The sequence below is a fragment of the Clinocottus analis genome, unplaced genomic scaffold, assembly GCF_023055335.1.
Source record: "Clinocottus analis isolate CAN_PGR_092001 unplaced genomic scaffold, fCliAna1.0.p SCAF_9, whole genome shotgun sequence".
Taxonomy (NCBI): domain Eukaryota; kingdom Metazoa; phylum Chordata; class Actinopteri; order Perciformes; family Cottidae; genus Clinocottus; species Clinocottus analis.
In genome coordinates, this window is record NW_027176251.1 from 19,992,227 (window position 1) to 20,012,622 (window position 20,396).

Consider the following 20,396-nt stretch of genomic DNA (forward strand, 5'->3'; position numbering starts at 1 on the left):
GAGAGCAGAAGCGGCTCAGCAGTTATTTCTGTCATCGTCACCCTCATTAAACTGATGTATGACACTTGCTGTTCTCCTTTCTGCCTCTCCTGCCTCTCTTCCCATCGCTCGCTCGTACACTATTCTTTATGGACTTTGTCTGGCTGGATGTCTGTTCGGGAAAATAAATTGCGAGGAACACACTTGTTGCTACAGGCGGACATTTAAATGGAGCGTTTGGATTTTTGGCGCAGGATAAGGAACCACCTCTGACAATAACGGCTGTACCTATACTCGTTGAACCAAGTGGTAGACAGTGGAGTTACTGATGCTGTTGAACAGCTTAAACAATGTGAAATCACACGACTCAGCGTCGGCCATGCTCGCAGCACTGCAAGGCTCAGCTGAAATCACTTTTAAAATATATTTTGATCGTAACTATGAACATCCAGCATGATATGAGCCAGATTCCCCAAAAAAGCCTCCTGGAGCGTCAATAAGACACCTTTTTGGAAAGATTAGGACCTAAAGAATCCGACTCTGCAACAAAAACACAATAAAACAAAATCTTGTCCTGTTAGGATGTCAAAAAACTGTGTTGTTCGTATGATATGCCAAAAGATTGTCTGAATGGGGCATGCTGGGACTTAAAATGGGAGCGGGAGGATTTTCACACGCTTTCCAAAAGGTTAAAGTGACAATGCTTATGATGACTACTGAGGTGTTATGCAGGTAATATGTAGTCCCACTGCCCACCTGTTTGGTACATGTATAGGATGTTTCTCAATTGTGAATGAGGCTGAGGATGAGCGTGTTGCCTGGAGACAACTCTTCTTATCAAAAATTAATTCAGTCATTAACCTCTAATAACTGCCTTTGCACTCACTGCAGCTGGTTCTTTCACCATGTAGGCAAGTGCATAAGGAGAGGTCTCACACACACACACACACACACACACACACACACACACACACACACACACACACACACACACACACACACACACACACACCAGCAGGAGAGCCTTTATGGATCAAAGTTCTTTAATCATCTTATGAGAAACATGTGCAAAATAAAGTACATCTCGGGCCGAACGCAACATAAATCACTCATGGAAACCAGTTGAGATGAAACTGAAATATCAAAACCTTTGAAGCATCATTATCATTCATTTGAAGTCATGATCTGATCCAACCCCTCAGCATCACAGCACTGCTGGGTTAGGTTCAGTAAATGATTGTCTTTAAGTAACAGTTTATGATGTCGCTCCAGTCATGTGGTCAGTGCCAGTGGTTCTCACCTTTGTACCTGTGAACCAGCACCAAGCATTTATGGTTGATAAAAAGATGTAATACACAGCGCTGTGTCATCAGTGTCTGGTTTGATATAGAATACATACAATTCACTTCATGAACAACTATGAAATACTTCTATTTTATTGAATATTTAATTATTGTTTTTATTGTATGTATTTGGTTAGCAAAGTCTTGGGAAAAAAACACTTTTAAAAGATATTTTGATCATATGAACATCCAGCATGATACGAGCCAGATTCCCCAAAATGCCTTTTAGGAAAGATTAGGACCTAAAGAACCTGAATCTGCAACAGAAATCACAATGAAACAAAGTCTTGGCCTGTTAGGGAGGAGTTTCAGTCCAGAAACTTTGTCAATCGGTTAAAAAATGGAAAAATTACATATTTTATGCCAAAAGATCATCTGAATGGGGCATGCTGGGACTTAAAATGGGAGTGGGAGGATTTTCACACGGTTTCCAAAAGGTTAAATAACAATTCTTAAAGATTTTTTTTGAATGATGCTCATTTTTTAAATGTATTTCAAATAAATCTCCCGTGCCCCTATTTGAGAACCACTGGTCCACGCTATGTTTGGGCGGAAGTGAAGTACTTTTCATAAAGTCGTGAACTCAAATAAAGTTGACTTTTGTTTTCACACGGGACACAAACAGCGGTCTCCTGGGTGAAAGTCCAGCGTTTGTTCCCTCAAATAGACTTTCTTGTTCTCATATTGCCGAGGACGGGTTCACATTGTGGTATCTTGAAAGCCTTCAGTGTCTCACATGGACGCTGAAGGACGCGTTGGGCGTCGATATCAAACCATGAGGACAGACGGTGTCCCACACCCAGAATGATCCCACGCTGTCCGCTCACCTGAAGAACCCATAATTACTGTATTTTACATGGGAATCATTAGCTAATAAATGCTCCGCTACAGTCACCAGCTGCTCCACTATAAAGCTTTCTTCCGCTCAGGGGGATGCAGATGCAGGTGATAACTCTCTGTATTGTTCCATTGTTTGATCATCCTCATTTCATACATTGTTATTCTACAGAATAAGGATTATAATCACGTTCAAGGACCAAGTAAAGCCCGCTCTCCAGCTACACGGAGGCGGCATGCACTGAACAGACAGATGGCAGGATCGACCGACAGCTTGACATTAACTTCCTTACAGCGATGAACATTAGGTGTGCATGTTTCATAGATTTTTAACTCCCCCATCTGTCTGCACCTGTCCACAGATGGGCTGTGATATTCAAGATGGAGTCCTCAGAGTTCACCAAAGGAAAGTTTGCTGCTTACTTCATGGATTTTACATCTGGCTGTATGTTAGGTGAACACTTGTACGCTTGATAAAGTAGTCTTTGCCTTTTAATTTATTTTTGCCTCAGAGTTTTTTTGTATTTGCACATCATGTTATTATTTTTGTTTTCTTCTGTGATTGCTGGTTACATCTTAAAAGGCAATACTTCACTGGACTCCTTTGAGATTTGCAAATAATAAAGAGCTATGCAACTAATTGAACACGGCCTTGTGTCACTTTGATATATTGCATTTTTTTTAAAAGCCTTGAGTCTGCTGTACCGGAATATTAAAGGTTGTTTTTAGTTTTTCATCCTCATAAACATTCTAACCTGCCTGTTTATGGATATATTGACATAAACATGTATTGGCTCAAAATGCAGGGAGCTGTTTATGAATGCTTTCAGTTCACTTCCTGTCAAGGTTTCAGTCAATTTATCACATTTTTTGTATTATTGATTTGCATGCTGCTTCTCTTTAGTTGTCATTTGTGAGCATGCCCACTAAGAAGCTCAAAATCATATTTCAGAATACCGTCATTTATTTTACCACTGTTATCTAACACAACCTCTATATATACTGTATGTTCTGTACTGTGGTCTATATATATATATATATATATATATATATATATATATATATATATATATATATATATATATATATATGTATATATATATATATATATATATATATGTATGTATATATATATATATATATATATATATATATATATATATATATATATATATATATATATATATATGTATGTATCTATATACAACAAATCATACCTCTTGTCTGAGGTTTTGATAGTGTGTGATCCGTCCTCAGTATTGCTGTGCTCCACACTGCTTCAGTGTATTTGTTTCTCTTATCAGTCTCTTCCATTTTATTTAATCCTGTTTTCATTTTCCACCTTTTGAAGCACACTGGTCAAACTTATTTTGGCGTTAAAGTACCATATCAAAAACTGACATACAGAAAACGGTTGAGGGGATTAGAGCATTTAGCTTTAAAGTGGTCCGTCAGTCAATGCAGTGGCGCTGTGGATGTTCTACCTTTGCCTTCAGTGCATCAGCTGTTTAACAGTGTGCACCAGAGAAGGCTCAGCAGGCCCTGACGTCCCGCCACAATGACACCCGTCGTCTTCATAATGAATACCAGAAAGAATCATTTGTACGAGCAGCCAATAAAGGGACGTCTGCATGGAGACCTGCTGACTGAACTTTACAGACTCTTCTCAGGTTCAGAGTGAATCCCAGAGATTTGAACAGTCTGAATATTCCTGATAGTTTTGGTGACTTTTGTCTTTAGATTTTCCAGAGTAATGAACTTATATCAAACCATGATTTAAACGATACAACCTGTGCTAATCAACGCCGCGACAATCTCAAAACATAAATCATATGTTGAGCCTATTATTTCAAGCTTGGTCGAAACGATTATATTCTTTAAAACTAAAGCATTTATCATCTTTGGCACCTGCAACCCCTCAAAAAGGGAGGCACATTCAACAAGCACACACACACACACACACACACACACACACACACACACACACACACACGCACACAAACTTAAATTTGATGATAAACGTTTGAAACTTCCTTCAAAAAGCTCAAGAGAAGCCTTTGAGCAGCATTGCGTCCGCCCGTTTCACCATGTTGGTAAACCTGGTACGTCTCGGTTGTCTGTTGTAAGCCATCGACCTGCCATGCACAATATACCAAAAATAAAGACCAATAAGAGTATCTGCTGGCATATGTGTTCATACAAACATTTCCCAAGTACTGTCTGTGAATACAATGCGACATCTCAAACATATGGTGCACGCCAGGCGGCCTCAGACTATTTCTGAACTCGCAGACAGACAGGTATCTGGCAAATACGTTGGGAGTCTGTGATCTCTGCCAGAAGAGCTGTTACTGTTACAGGCGCCCAACACTTGGTTGTGTGTACTGGTGTGTATGTTTTTGTCCAATCTGTTTAGCCAATAATTAATAACTGTGGGCTAAAATGTGCACAACTTTAGTGTTCATGCTTGTTTCTTTTCGTCTGTCGACTTCGAATGTCTCAAGAACACAGTTTCAGAGCACAAAGACATTTCTGACATTGGGTTGTTCTTTTTCTTTTTTTGCTCCATGAATTGAATAAGGTCTGTCACAAATAGAGAATGAATGCAAATGTCCTTTTTCTGTGGTTACTAAAATATGTTGAAACGCAAAACACTTGAAATTGAGCTCCTCTTATTAAAATAAAGCAAACGGCCTGTTTACCGCGTGGCTTCTGGGACCTTTCCTGTTTGTTTTTTCTCTCCATCTGTCCAGTTTGTGTTGCTGCTGTGGATTGATGACAGTGACAGTTTTTCCCACTTTGAAATACTTCATCCGTTCTATTCTTTTCATCTGTGCCAACTTGTATGTATTATTAGTAAAAATGATTAAAAATCCCTTAAATAGTGATGAAATGGCAGTTATTGCATTGATTCAGGTAAGTAATCCAGCCTCAGGTACCAAAACAAAGATTTTGATTTCCATAAACGTGAAGAGCTACAGATGTAAGATCTGAGTAAATAAAAGTAAGACTTTCTGACACTGAACAAATACCTGCCAGATATAAATCTACAACAAATATATTAACTATTAAAACCCTTACATATGATGTTTCTTTTTAAACTATAGTGGACAATACAATGCTAAATCATAACAGATATGGAGCCATACATTGTTTGATAACCAACATAACCAAGTCAAAGGCCGTTCAAAAACAGCAGGACTAAAGTCATGCTAGTAGCATTGTTGGGCACATTAGCATGCTAACGTTTGACTTGCAGGTAAAGGTGTGTGTGAACCATCCGTTCATTCTGGACCTAAAGATGGGACCCGTTGGTGGGAAAGACTGAGTGAGTCCTACAACTTTGTAATTGTAATGCTTTTTGGCTCCATCCTGGAATAAGATATGTGCTTATCATAAGTATGTCTTACCTCTCTTGGGAATTTAGATTTGTACTTGTGGTTGCTAACAAGTGGCTAAATGAGACCACAGCGTTTGGGTTGGTTAGCTTCCGGGTTGGTTTACAGAATATGTCAACTCTGCTTCTATTCAGGGCAATCTACAAAGGATATAGCTATCTTCTATATATGTTGCTGTGTCTATTATCAGCTGACTATAAACAAGATGAATATACAATTTGATGATGGTAATACGATACTTTGAGCAGATATTGCTGCTGAGCTGCAGATGAAATGATTATTTCCCATCACAACATCAGCAGACAGTGAACTGTGAGAGCGGCTATACTGACATTTAAAATGACTGACAGAGGAAGATAAGAGAATCAAAAGGTTACCATTTTCAAGTACAGCGCACAAACATCTGTGCCTGGAAAGATGACACGCAAACGTGAATTTTTGTTTGCAAAACACAGAAAATGTCAGCAAAACAACACTCTGACTTGAAGATGACACAACTGTGACACTCACTGAGACGAGAAATCAAGGGATTCATCACGACCAGGATGTCGTGATGGCTCCGGGGTTATGTTTTTAAATTGGTAAAGCAGTTAAAAGATTAGATGCATGAATTAAACAAATTGAAATTCTAGAAGATGAATTCTTGAAAACAGAAGGCGACAGAACGTAACATTCAGAGTGATTTGCCATCACTTTGCATTGCTATGAACATCGATAAAGCTTTCTTTGAACATGTGTAAACAGCCCGTTGTGGACTTCACAATGGCCCGTGCCTTTTTTCTTTTTTAGCACTGAGACTATCTTGCTGTGCTAACTGGTGGTGTCTAGCCGCTTGAGCGTGGACCAGTAAATGCCGCGCCTCGACAAGAGCCGGTCCCCATGGGAGCATCGATTCAGCCTGTTTTATGGAGAGAAGGCTTTGTTCCACAGCATTTCCACTTCCATCATCCCAGAGCAAAATAGGTGACAATCAATACTTTATGCATGCAGAGACATCTTGTATTGAACGTCAAATAAGGGCAGAAAAACTGTGTTTGTCAAGAGAGCTTGTCCAGCCATGAGTAATATGAGGCGGACTGTTTGTGCACAGCAGAAAAATAATGTATTTTTAGTCGAAGCTTATCATTATAGTAAATGTTGATTGCAACATGTGATGCCTGTAGAATAGTGAGAGCATCGGTTTTTCGATCGGCTCCCTTTTAGCTTTGTTTTTTCGCGACGCAATTACATCTGCCTCAGCGTCTCGGTCTCCCAGGAAAATGCTGTCTCCACTTACGGCACAAAGGAAGAGCATAACGCTTGAGTTGCTCAATACTTAGTGGGGTATTAATAATAACACGGAGCTTCTGTAGTCAGAACTAACACTGAAAACTCCTCATTGCCTCCGACGGCAGCGCATTACAGCAGTAATGGAGGAGACAAAGAATGAGAGGTGATCAAAAATGTTCTTTTTGCCAAGCTATATTATTAAATAACAAAACCTGCCTACTTATAAATACTTTGCCTTTATCAAAGCAGTGAGATCATGGCTTCTCGTCTCACCATTGTTTCTTCTTTTGATCGTACCCACGCAGCTAGCGCCAGCCGTGTTGTTACCGATACATAAGCAAGTATAGCGATCATCTTGTTCTGTGCAACGCTGATCACTGTCTCTGTTTGACAGTTTATGTGAAAACCGTGTTGTTGCTCGCTCTGAGACAAACAGAACGCTTCCTGGTTGTCTTTGCAACAGCAGCAACAGCTTTGAAACACTACGAGTCCACTGAAGATATAACATGAATCACTTTTTAGAATAAAGTCCAGCTATCTTATCAACATTTGAGGTCAAGCAGCAACGCCCTGTTAGTATATGGAAATATGAAGTACCATAATAATGCATAATGGAAAACATGAATGTACAATCTATGATATTGCTCACACCAGTATGAACAAATGTAGACTTAGTTAGTCAATCGAGAATAGTCAGGTTGGTGGTAGGAACTGGTAATAACAGGTTAACTGTCACTCAAGCAAATGGTAACCCACAATACTAAGGATTTAAGTACATGTGTATGGCCTCTACAGACACACACACACACACACACACATGAGCTGAGCCAGCAGCTAGCACAGTTGTTTGTTTGCTGAGTCTTTAGGTCTCTGCATTTAATTAATGGGACAACGACTCTTATCAAAGAGCAGGAGGATGGAAACAAAGGAACCTATGTGTCTTTTGAAAAGTATATATTCACTTTGGCTTCGCTGCTCAGCGATGTGGCGTCCACTTGATGGTGACGCGTGTTCATTTTGAGAGCCCACGCATTAGAATGAGTGTCCATATTGCGTTTTCTTTTTATTTCTGGCAGGGAGCTCTTCATCCACAGTGACGACACCTGCGCCTTTCTGCAAAGGTTGGAACACTGTAAAAAAAAAAAAAAAAAACACTACCCGGCGGTGGCATGCGGCCGGAAAAACACTTACATTCGGGAAGATTTCTGTAAAGATTCAGACTCCTCCTCAACCCTTTTGACAAAACTCACCATGTCCACTGGATCACAAACATGTTAAACAATTTCAAAAAGCTCTGCTGTACGTGACGAAATATATTGAGAAGATGAGACGGACTGCTGTGCTATCAAGCAATCATGCTTTAGCAGAAGGCACATTTTCTGTATCTTCATGTGTTTCTGTAAATCTGCATGGGGCAGGAAAGTGAGGGGCGCCGTGTGCATCGCGATCAGCTGGTAAACAGCAGGCTTAGCTACAAAATCCACGGCCAGCCACTGCTACTCAGTGTCGATCAAGGAGCAACACAAGATCATAGTCAACACAAGACCATCAAACATGTATCACAGCACTGTATATGAAAAGTAGATATCTTATCAAATCACAAACAGCAATGTTTGGCACACCGTTTTACAGCCTTTTCATAACACCAGTGAACATTTGCAGAAAACGGAGCTCCTGACTGTTGTTTGTTCTCACAGCTGTCGAGCTGAGAAAGACTCGGAGACACGGGCAGAGTGCACGCTGGCAGGTAAAATGAAATGATTGGAAGGGTTATTATAGTCCTGCCTCAGACACAAATATGTTTTCCTTTTCTATTTCTTGTCAGAGCATTTGATTCATTGACTACTGTCATGTTTTTGTATTTTACCTTTATTGAACCAGAAAAGTGAATTCAGAACCACTTTTAATTTACAATGACGGCAGCAACAAGTCGTTACAAACGAATAAAACATAAAAATCTAAAAAAAAGACTATCATTTGAAATGAGTTATTGAAAGAGGGGAAGGAGAAGAAGCTGTGGAGTTTTAGCTTCTTTTGCAACTCATTGCAGTCGCTTGGAACAGCAAACTGGAACGGGAAAGGACCGAAGGCTGTGCGGGCGTTTGGGAGGACCATGTGGATGAAACTGCTGCAGCGTAATATGCGGTTAGCGTTGGAGATGATGAGTAGAGAGCAGAGACGTGTGGGGGTTTACCAATGATAGTCTCATAGATGAACTGATGCCAGTGGATTAGTGTGGAGTGATGGCCAGTTGACGAGAGCGGACCGGCTGCAGTGAGGAGAGTTGAAGGAGCACCGGTGACAAAGCAGAATGGTAGACGATATCTAGTTTATTGAGGTTTCTGGAGGCGGACCTGTTGATTCAGTCACCATTGTCTAAGATGGGATTGACTGTCATGTTGTGATGTAGAGACAATTTAAAATGCATTCTAATACAAGTGGATCAAATCAAGCATTTTGATTGGTTGAGAGTGAGTCACGGGGTGTCGTTTATTCAGCCATTATTCAGCCATAAAGTACTGTACAACCTGTTTAACAACACCCTTGAACAGTTCATTATTGACGATACAGTACTGCCTCTCCTGCCTTATTGCTTAAATGTAACACAAAACGGTTCTAAAGTACATTACCTACTCTAGCTTTGAATCCGTCTTGTTGAATTTGTGACGTCACACATGCAAGTTCTTATTTTTTATTAATAAGACGGTTTCCAGTTTTTCGCTGAGGAGCACGATGGATTCCTGCCCCAACATGTCACTGACTGACCATGAGGAGTTTTCCTGTCCAGTGGTGTAAAGAGAAAGTCAGCTCAAATCATAGTGTAACATGTTGTTAATGTACTCGTAGTAAAACATAAATAAATCAATGTTCTCCTTCCATGAAATCCCGTACCGCATGGGGGTAAGCAACTTTAGAAGGTTTAAATGGGGATTCAAAATGTAATTGAATTTACACAACACTGAGCGAGATCAATTCTGGAGTTGAACTACAAAAACATCCAGTCCACTAATGGATGGAGAGCTGTCACAGAGCGATGTTTCTCTTCCACCAAACATCAAGACAACCGGCTAAGACTACGACCGTTTGAGAGCACTTTAACAAGACAATCGCCCCAAAGTGTCTTTAAGAGAGAATTAAACTGCAGAAATTAAACCCAGACGTTTTCACAAAAAAATTAGAAAACGCAAATAAAATCCAACTCTAATCTTAAAAGACATGAATACATAATGTAGTAATTCCTGTTGTAAATATTCAGGCATTCACTGTTTGTACTCCTATAAAACAAAATGCAGTGAAAGTCATTCAGCCCATGTGATCATGGGCCAGGACATCCAGGGTGGATGTCCAAGGTGGAGGTCTGGGTGGAGGTCTGGGTGGAGGCACCGGCCTGCTCTCCTCATCGTGTTCAGTAACTTCACTCACTGATATGTCAACCAATCTGCATCATTATAAGACCTTTAAATTGTGAGAAAGTCAGTGTAGTGGAGGTGTGAGAGGAGATGGGAGGGTCATACAAACACTGGACTTTCACCCAGGACACCGTTGTTTGTGTCCTATGACAAATGCTGATTACCGTCATTTTTTTTACCAAAACTTCTGACTTCATGAACATTTATGTAACTGCACGTTTGCTGTGAAGAAGTTAACTTTGACTTATTTACCTTCCTAGTGCAGTGTAACTTACATACTTTACTAATTCCACGTACGTAAGTGTCAAACAAACTACTTGAAATTAAAGCTTTTTGTTCTTGAAGGGGCTTCTGCAGGCGAATTGATTGCTCTTACTGCTTTTATATAAGTATTACATAATACCTTTTAAAGATATCATACAAATCATTGCTTGAGCATGTATAATACTTGTAATGAATCGTAAACACTCATAATGTTGCTACTTTTGAAGAAAAAAATACTAAATGTTCATCGAGTCCAGCTGTTACAATGTTCTGCTTCAGCTCTGTTTTACTAGTAAACTGAATTTTGTATTTTATACCAATATTGTATTGTATCGTCAACCATATTCATGATCACAATACAATGAACTAGGTTTGTGTCATACATTTGCAAACTACAATATTGGTCATATCCTCGCACTGGCTAAATACTAACATGGACCCATCCACGGCAGCAGCAATGCATTGTGGATAACGGTTCTTACTTCAGTGGCTGGTCTCATTTTCTTGCTGAAACAGCAATTATGACGATGAGGATGGTGAGGACGATGGCTCCTACCACCAGGAGGTAGCACTTCCTCTTCCTCAGCTGCCTCTGAAAGGGAGAAAGGATTCAGTGAGGTGGGTGGAGTTCAGGCATTAAGACAGCAGCCTATTGGACACAGCCTGCTGTGCAAGGCGAGCCAATGGCGATGCAGCTTTCCCCTCAAACGCCCCGCTGCTGGTTCACACAGCACAGCAGTGATTTAACCAGCGATTTGTCAGTTCATGAGAGCTAAAAATATACAGCTCTAAACCCACATGTTTGCATTTGCAGCGCTGCAAATGTCAAGTTCCAGTTTAATAACCACAGAGCCACAAGCTGCCCTGTTTTGTTGTTTTAGAGCTAATTCAATGCAACCCCACGGCACACCTTCACCAGCATGAACACTAAATGAATAAAGCAACAAAGAAACACAGACATCTTTTAAAAGGAACCGGAAAGAACGAGGAAAGTGACATTTGGACTGGATAAGATGAACACAATTGTGGAGGAACTGGAAGACTCAAGGTCACACTGACAAATACAGATAAAATGCAGGAAGCTCTGAATAGGACGGCGGTCCAGGGGTGGCCTCCACTTCCCTCCATCAAAATGCTGTGCAGTTATCCCCGTAATGGCTCTGCTGCACATTATTCCTGTGTGTGTGATGGCACCCCTTACAGTCTGAGGGACAAAGAGGAGGGAAAAGACTGGCAGATGTAAATCGCCCAAATAGAATCGTGTATTTACTCGGCCGACGTAAAGGTGTCAGTAAACACGCTCGGTCAGTCCGTGGGTCACCGTGACTTCAAAAGTTAGAATTTAGAAAAAACGTAAAGAAAAACGTTGACAAAATGGTGACTTGGGGAAGTGGATTCATCGCCTCAAAGAGTTCACGTGGAGAGAATATACTCAACGTGGGTTTTAGTGTTCAACTGCTTTTAGAAAACGTGACTGAGGACGAGTTAGTGAACCCAAAACCAACTGAACTGCACCGTTCAGACCTCAATTCAAAGGTATATATATATACATACATACATATAAATATATATATATATATATATATATACATACATATATATATATACATATAAATATATATATATATACATACATATATATATATATATATATATATATATACATACATATATATATATACATATAAATATATATATATATACATACATATATATATATATATATATATATATATATATATATATATATATATATATATATATATATATATATATATATATATATTAGGGCTGGGCAAAGTTAGTGCTGTCAGATTAGCACGTTATTAACGGCGTTAACGCAAACCAATTTTAACGCCGTCAATTTTATTAACAGTGTTAACGCGTTTTAATTTTTTAATGCCGGATGTAGCTCAACCGGACAACAGGCACGCCGTTTGAGCTTGTAAGCTAGGCTAAGGTTACGGTTTGAAATGAATGAATGGCGAGTGCGATACAGAAAAATGAATGATAAGTTTACTTCCAAAAAGTTGTCAGACGGTTCCCTGGACAAGACCGAAGTGCTATGAGCCGTTTGTCATCGTGAGCTGAGCTAGCATCATCGTAGCTATCCAGCCTGAAATAACACTCGATGGCCGAGCACACAGCTGATGCTAACTCTGCGCCACCTCGTCATAGCCAGACACGAACGGATGACTTCAGACAGAAACACATAGACACCACAATGAAGAACACACTCACTGCAGCCAAAGCTAATGATGCTACTGCGTGTAGCCTGTTAGCGCTGTGGAGGACGAGGATCTAGTGATGTAATACACATCACATCCAACGACAGGACCTACGAAGCCTGATGCTATGTTCACCTCTCTCTCTCTCTCTCTCTCTCTCGCTCTCTCTCTCTCTCTCTCTCTCTCTCTCTCTCTCTCTCTCTCTCTCTCTCTCTTTCTCTCTCTCTCTCTCAGCTTTATTGGCATGAATGTTGCAACAACAATATTGCCAAAGTATCAAAACACATCAGAAAAACATAGAAATATACAACTTATACAGATAACAATAAAACCATAAGTAATTAAAATAATCTCTCTTGCTCTACCTCCCTCTCTCGCCCTTGTTTACCTGAAATGTGCACTTAATAACTTTATTTTGATCCACCCTGTTTGGCAGTTGTTTTTCAATAAAATAAAACATTTGCATGAAACAAGCCAATCCACGTTTTCATGTTAAGAGGTTTAAAATAAAATAAAAAATGTGATTAATTGCGATTAAATATTTGTATGCATATGTATATTCAACAAGTTTTTTTTGTTGTCACATTTTTTAAAATATTTTTTGACAATCTTCTGTAAATTGTGTCATGTACCTCAACATGTTTCCCCACAATACTTACTGTTTACATGAAGTACATTACACACTTGTCTGACTATATCCTAATTATTCATAAAAAAACAATTATTCATTGATCTATGGTCTTTTTTGGCATAGCAATTTCTACTCGTGTACAACTCAGTCAGTCTACACATGCAGAAATGAACATACATCAAAATCTACTTCATCAGTGCAACAAGGAAAACCACATGGTTTCAGCATGCCACACGTTATTTTCATTTTAAGTGCTTGTGGCAATTGAACAGATTTCCACACTGTGTTCTGTTTCATTTTCTAATATCGCCTGTGGTCAAATTGTGATTTAAAATGCTTCAAACATTTCCTCCACACAGCACATGAGCTTTATTCATCCATGTCAATTACTTGCCATGTCGGAAAGAAAGAGAGAGAGTGTTCACTGAGGAAAGCAGAAATATGAAAGTAAATAGAGTGAAGAGTAGGGGTTAGGGAATATGTATATTTCCTTGTTTCCTCAGGCAGTGACGCTGTGTTTGAGCACAGAATCTATGTTGTTTTGAAATGCTTTTTCTCCCGTTTTTTTTCTCTCCCCCAGCCTGTTTTCTGCTACAAAGGCAACGAGAGCAGCGGCGTCAGACCAGAGCCGAGGCTGGAGTCTTTAAATCCTGACGCGCTTCAAAGCACGGAGAGAGCAATTCATCTTCTTATCTAAGACTCAAAACAGGCTTTCTGTGTGGAAGAGAGAGGCAGAGAGGGAGAGGGAGAGAGGGGAGAAAAAAAATGCTGTCGAGTAATTTTCCGTTTAAACGTTCCACTCCACAACAATTTGCATAAGCAGCCCTGCGTCTGTGATAAGAAGATTGGTAATTTTCAAAGGCTCTGTGGGGATTGAGAATTAAAAGCCTTTCTCCGCTATCTCCCCTCTTGCAGCTGGCCACCGCAGATTCCCCAGCTTCTCTCACGCGTTTCCTCCTAAACTATGCCTTATAAACTTTCTCTGCTATCCTCTCCTCTCCGCTCGCTCTGACAGTGCTGAGTCGCTCCCTCTCTCTATATACTGTACCCCCCCCCCCCCAACACTCTCTCCCTTCTCTTTTCCCTCCCGCTCGCTCATCTCGCCACCGCTGTTATTTGGGGGAGAACAAGAAAATAAATAAGGTAGAGGGGGGAACGACGACAAAAACGGGCTTAGTGTAACAAAGGCAGTGTTGCAGTATTTTTAAACCAGAATTTTCCAGATTGCAGGGCAGGCTGAGAGGCGGGACAGAGAGACAGAGGAGGATGCTCTTATCACCAGTGACTTAATCTGCCAGGGAACGGTTTCCTGCAAGCCCTTAAGGAGGAGACGGCACCTGTTTTATTCACTCGTTATGTCTAACACCAGGGCGATAGTTCATATTTAAGCTGGGGGAATGTGTTTTATTTTATTGATATATGATAATTAAAACAATTGTTAAAACCTAGACTTAGCTATGAAGCTATGCATGGTATCTTAAATCATGATGTTGATGGCAAACAAATTCATTCAGAGCGGAAAGAGTCCCCTAAAAAGAGACATTGCCACTTTTTATGTGGATGTCCAATCAGTGCTGATGGTAAATGGAAGCAATTGAAGCTCCTTAGGAATTACATTGAGCTGACACTTTTATCCAACACTATTACAACACACTCACACACACACACACAGAATACAGGAGCAATTTTGGGGTTAAGTGTCTTTCTCAAGGTCTCATTGACATGGGGATGACAGCGGGATCGAACCGCCGATCCTCTGATTGAAGGACTGTTTGTCTCACCACTGAGCCACATTTAACCTAAAAGTCAGCCATCACATCAATGACACACACACACAAACACACACACATCCCTATAGCAGGCGACCAATAGTAGCTCCCATACATTTGCTACGTTTTTATCTTAATTTGTCATATTTTTGTCTTTATTACAGGAGCTCTCAAGGCATATGACCGAATGAACCCATCAACACTGGAGCAGGAGCGTGAGGATTGGTCTCATTCGTTGGCGGCGGCTGTGGCGACAGAGCAGGGACGTCCTATAATCACAGGATCGAACCACCGATCCTGTGATTGAAGGACGGCCCTTCTCTGAAGACTGGCTACATGAGTCCACGTGTCCTTGGGCAAGACACTTAACTCCAAATTGCCATCAGTGTATGAATGGGTGAATGATGACATGTGTTGTTAAAGTGCTTTGAGTGCCCAGAAGACTACAGAGCGCCATACAAGTAGACTTCATCACCATTGGACGATCAGCACCCAAACGCTGCAGAAAGCAGAGCTAACTGCCGCAGGAGAATGCAAATGAAAGAAATCAACAACAAAAGTGCACAAAAGGTTTTGTCTTATTTGTTTATCATGTTTTTCTTGGGTAGCAAATATGATAAGACTGCATCATTGGAAAGCAGCATAACACATGTAGGCACGTTCTCACTCAATACAGCTTGCTTTAACTGACTACTGTCAATACTGATCTTCAGTGGTGTTGACGTCTGAGTGCTTCTTCACCCACCTGTTTGTATGCAGTAACCACCAGGGCTGAGGCGGGACAAATGGCACATTGTTACAAACAAAAAGTGACAACATGAAGTGGAAACAGAGCGTATCATCGATAGGAGAGACAGAAAAGGTGACAAGAGGCAATCACGGCAAAGTCCAGCACCCACTACAGATGATCTGGAGAGAATGCCACTCTTGTACTAGGCCCGGGACTCTACACACTCCTCAGAGGACCTCTGGAAACACGGTCATAAGCCTTCTCTAAATCTAGCAAACACCCATGAGCCTCTCAGTATTTGTGTGAAGGTAAAGAGCAAATCCACAGCTCAGGACAGATCTGCAGTGCACCAACTGACTCTGTCCTGCATCTACTGCACATCGACATTTTACAAGAGCACATGCTTCAATTAAATGCAACAACCAAACATATCCTTCTGTCCATGAGCCCTGTATCTCACTTAAAAGGGAGACAACCGAAACATGTCAGCCACAACAGATTAATAACATTCTGAACCATCAGCAACTTAGGGTTAGATTTATTTACCTTGGGAACCTTGCCTCTGTGGAGCTTTTGAACCATCGTGGTGAACTTCGTTGGGGAGATGAGACAGGTATTCTATCACAACCAACTAGTACTGTAGTCAAGACCAAAACAGAAACCAAGTCATGACCAAGACCAGAGTGTCGAGATCGAGACAAGACTTGAGGGGTCAAGACCAAGATCAGACCCGTGAAGAGTCCCACACTGCATGACACGCCTGCAGACCAAACACACTCCTCAAATTAATCTCAAAGAACTCATTACCATAAAACAGACACAGAAGACAACTAAAAATTCCTCTTTATTTGGCCCCTTTATTGCCATAAACACTGTCTATGTATGTGTCATCTTTTTAAACTTTTTCATAATATCCTTGCACTTGATCTTGAAAGAAAATCTGTGATTTCTGAGATTGAGGAAAGATGGGGTCGATTCCAAGTTGAGACTGAGAACTTAAAAAAAAGGGTCTTAAGTACTCCGACACTGCTCCCAACCATCACAAAGCCATGTCACCGTGAGTTAAGGGCAATATACACTCTCGCAACTACAACTGCGTCGACGGACTCGTTTTGGTTTATAGTTCCTGCGTTTTCCATCCAGAACAGCAGGTGGCGCAACGAGCGTTTAGAGTCGATCTGAACACCGACGTTCACCGACATCTACCTCCAGGAGGTCACCTCCATCTGCGTGTCCTCATACTCCGTCAAACGGGTTATGTAAATGCTCATATTTGTGGATCTCTTCAGCCAAACGTTTTTCAACAGGATCCATTGTTCTTGTTTCTGCTGTGGCTTTTAAAAACAGAGGTATTATGCCATGAAACCGGGAATGAGAGACTCAGAAAGGACGTGGTTAGCAGACCAATCACAGTCTTGCGGGCTGCGAACGGCTTGTGTAGCTTTGACGGATAGTCAGAAATTTTGGGTGACGCACGCAAGATGGCTGATGGGACTACGCAAGGAACCCTTGTGTGTCTTGCGTGCTTGCATCTCTGCGTAAAACCCAAGTATAAATGACCCTTTAGCATCAGTGTTGTAAAGCTGGAGGCAGCTATAGTTAGCCATGGTTGGCAGGAATTTAAAGCACCAACTGTTTTGAATTTCAAGGACTTCAATACCCTGAAATATTTGAGGTCATGGTAGAAATTACCAAAGCCCTATTCAGTCTGATAATTATGAGAAAGGATGCCAAAGAAAAACAAGGCTGTGGGAATTAGCTTGGCCATTGTTGTTCTTGAACACTTGAGGTTCAGTTTTTAAGTTATTATTTCCAAGGAAGAAAATAATTATCCATAATCACCGTTCCAAAATGTCTGGGGGAATTAGATGCAGCTAGGCGTTCAAGTTCAGAAGGATAGCCTCGTCTTCTCTGGTGCAGTTAATTTTAATTTAGTATGACTTTTGAAGCTGTCAAAAGTCATACTTTTGACAGCTTCACTTTAAAAGTTATTTCATAGCAGTGCTGGTCAAGAGCTTGGACAGAGAATAGAGAGTAAATAGAAGGAGAGCATAAATGACTCGTTCAACTTTTGTTTTTTTTCCATATGTCTGGATCTCTTTGAGACTTTTGAAAACAACAAATCATAAAACATGTATTTCTCAAAGGAGGAAACGCAGAAAACTGCATTAAAAGCATTAAAGCTCATAGGACTGCCATACAAACCCATCTATCTCCTATCCGCCTCTCTTACATGGAAGACAACATTGCTGTCTCTGGAAGAAAAACTGCATACCCTATGTGACATGAGAAATACCCTCATAATACTACAATAATGCAATGCAATGATAATGGCCATAACATTATTTTCCCTTTATCGCATCTGGTCGGGAAAATTGGAAGTCCATAAAATAAATAATGTTTACAGCGGAACTGCCTCACTTGTAATCGGCTTATATGCAATTTACATAAAACTCAGAGTCCCATGCAGTCACCCTGATTATGATATTTAAGAGAAGCAGCAAGTAAACACAGACTTCACGGCCAATCCTGGCATCCTGGGACGCAGCCCTGTGACAACCATTGTCAACAATGGAACAAAAGTCTCACCAGCATCAGCATTTTATGGGCTTTTACTAAAGACTAATTATTGGCCTTTTTGTTAGAGACAGCATGTCAGCCAGTCAAGTTGCTGCGTGCCTCTGACCTGAGCAGTCCTGACCCTGTTGACCTACAAACCAAGCAAGATCAGCCAAGATTCCACCTCGGCCATGATGCGTTCACAATCTTGGCAACACGAGTGAGGAAAGTTGCTCAATGCTTAAAGGGACCTATTGGGACCTCTACATGTTCAAAAGCAGACAGTATGAACATGAATTGATAAATCTGGATGCAATGTGAGCATCCAGAGACTGAAACATGTTAGAACGCCTCTCCTCCGATGTGGACTCTGTACACAAGAGATATGAACGCACTGCTGCCCTCGCTGTCACGACACCAACATTGTGACTTTGATACCATACCTTGCCTGACGAAGGCAAAACTAAAACAACGAAGACTAGATAGAACGTTAATCTTTAATAAATCAAGAACTTAAACATAAAAGTGTAAAATCAACTTCACAGTGTCTTTATTTTTTAAATAAATGATACACATATCTTGACAAAAACGGAGCATCTATTCATACCAAAGGCCTAGTAGACCTTTTAACTGTCACATATTGAGTGGCAGAAATCATGTCACACGCCAGCCGGGAAAATGTTTGTGACCAACAGATCTTTGGTAGCACAGACCTGATCAACAACACAAATCCGTTCAATGACTGCCACGTTGCCAATTTCTTGAGAAACCCGCCAGACACTCTGCAGTAATGTCGTTGTGAGCGTTTCTCTGGCAGGCCCCAGAGCGCCTCAGCTGGCAGAAAAGATGAGCATTACGTGGGCCTACGGCTATGTTCAAAGGAGCAATACTCTTCAACCACAGAAACAATTATGATCACATAGCCACAGATGGGTTGAAGCATAGCCAAAATAAAAGAGGTGCGACGGATTTGAAACTTTGAGTTTGGCATTTTGGCTGTGGCCATCTCGTTTTTAAGTTGGTTTTCAAGTGAGAGAAAGAGAAGTGTATTTGGGAGAGAAGGTATGACTGGAAGGGAGTGAGACCCTGCAGATTGTTGGCAGCTAATGCTAGCTTTAGCTACCTAACGTGGTTTGCAGGGTGGCTTTATTTCACATTAACTATGATAATAATTGAGGTGCAAATGTACTGGATAAAAACAGGCTGAACACAAACTATGACTACCAGAACAAATCAATAGCTGACTCCTTGGAGTGTCTTTTAGCACAACTTAAACCCCAGTACATTTATCTTTAAAAGGGGAAATTAGCTTCAGAGACCAAAACTGCTTTTTGAACGAGGCGGTAGACGTGTTTACTTCTGTTATAAAGTTCATATTGAAACATGGAGGTCTGTAGACATTAACTAGCTTTTATAACCGGCCTTAGGTGGCCATTTGAAGAATATGGTTTGTGGCGCTTAAAAAGTGAATTTAGAAAATTATATACAATCGAGAAAACGACCTAAGACCTCCGTGAGTTAAGCGTGAGCTTCATTTTTTCACACCCACTTTTGCTTACTTGGTTGAAGCGCAAAACCTGTTCCGACTGCTGAAGCTGACACCACAGTGAGTTGCCATTTTGCTTCACAGAATGACGTTATGTGAATGCTGTCATTTCTTGTATCATCCTTACCAATCAGTAGCAGGTGAAAGATCCATCACATAACATCATTTTCAGTTAACCCAAAAGCTGCAGTGGCAGTAGGAAGCTGTTGTTGGAGTAGCTCATGTTTTTCTGAAGAATCAAAAAAGTGTGCAATTTAAGAGTTGCTATTTCTGTAATATGACGACAACAACCTCTTCAGCTGCAGCAACCTCATCCACGCTTGTTGCCGTTCTTGTGGGCATTTTCTGTCTAATCCTTCCATGAAAGCTGTGATTGGTCAATTATTACTCAACCCTTGATTAGTGAACAAAGCTACAATTCTGACATCTGGAA

At 40.7% G+C, this 20,396-nt stretch overlaps 1 protein-coding gene across 2 annotated transcripts in view; it reads right to left on the reverse strand.

Moving 5' to 3' along the window:
* tsnare1 (T-SNARE Domain Containing 1) overlaps positions 1-20,396 on the reverse strand; it is a 138,476-nt gene that overhangs the window by 20,211 nt on the left and 97,869 nt on the right. For both annotated transcript variants that reach the window (XM_068570468.1, XM_068570469.1), the window contains one exon: positions 10,983-11,092. In XM_068570468.1, coding sequence (XP_068426569.1) covers positions 10,997-11,092 — 96 coding nt within the window. In that variant the 3' untranslated portion in view covers positions 10,983-10,996. The remainder of the gene's footprint in view (positions 1-10,982; positions 11,093-20,396) is intronic.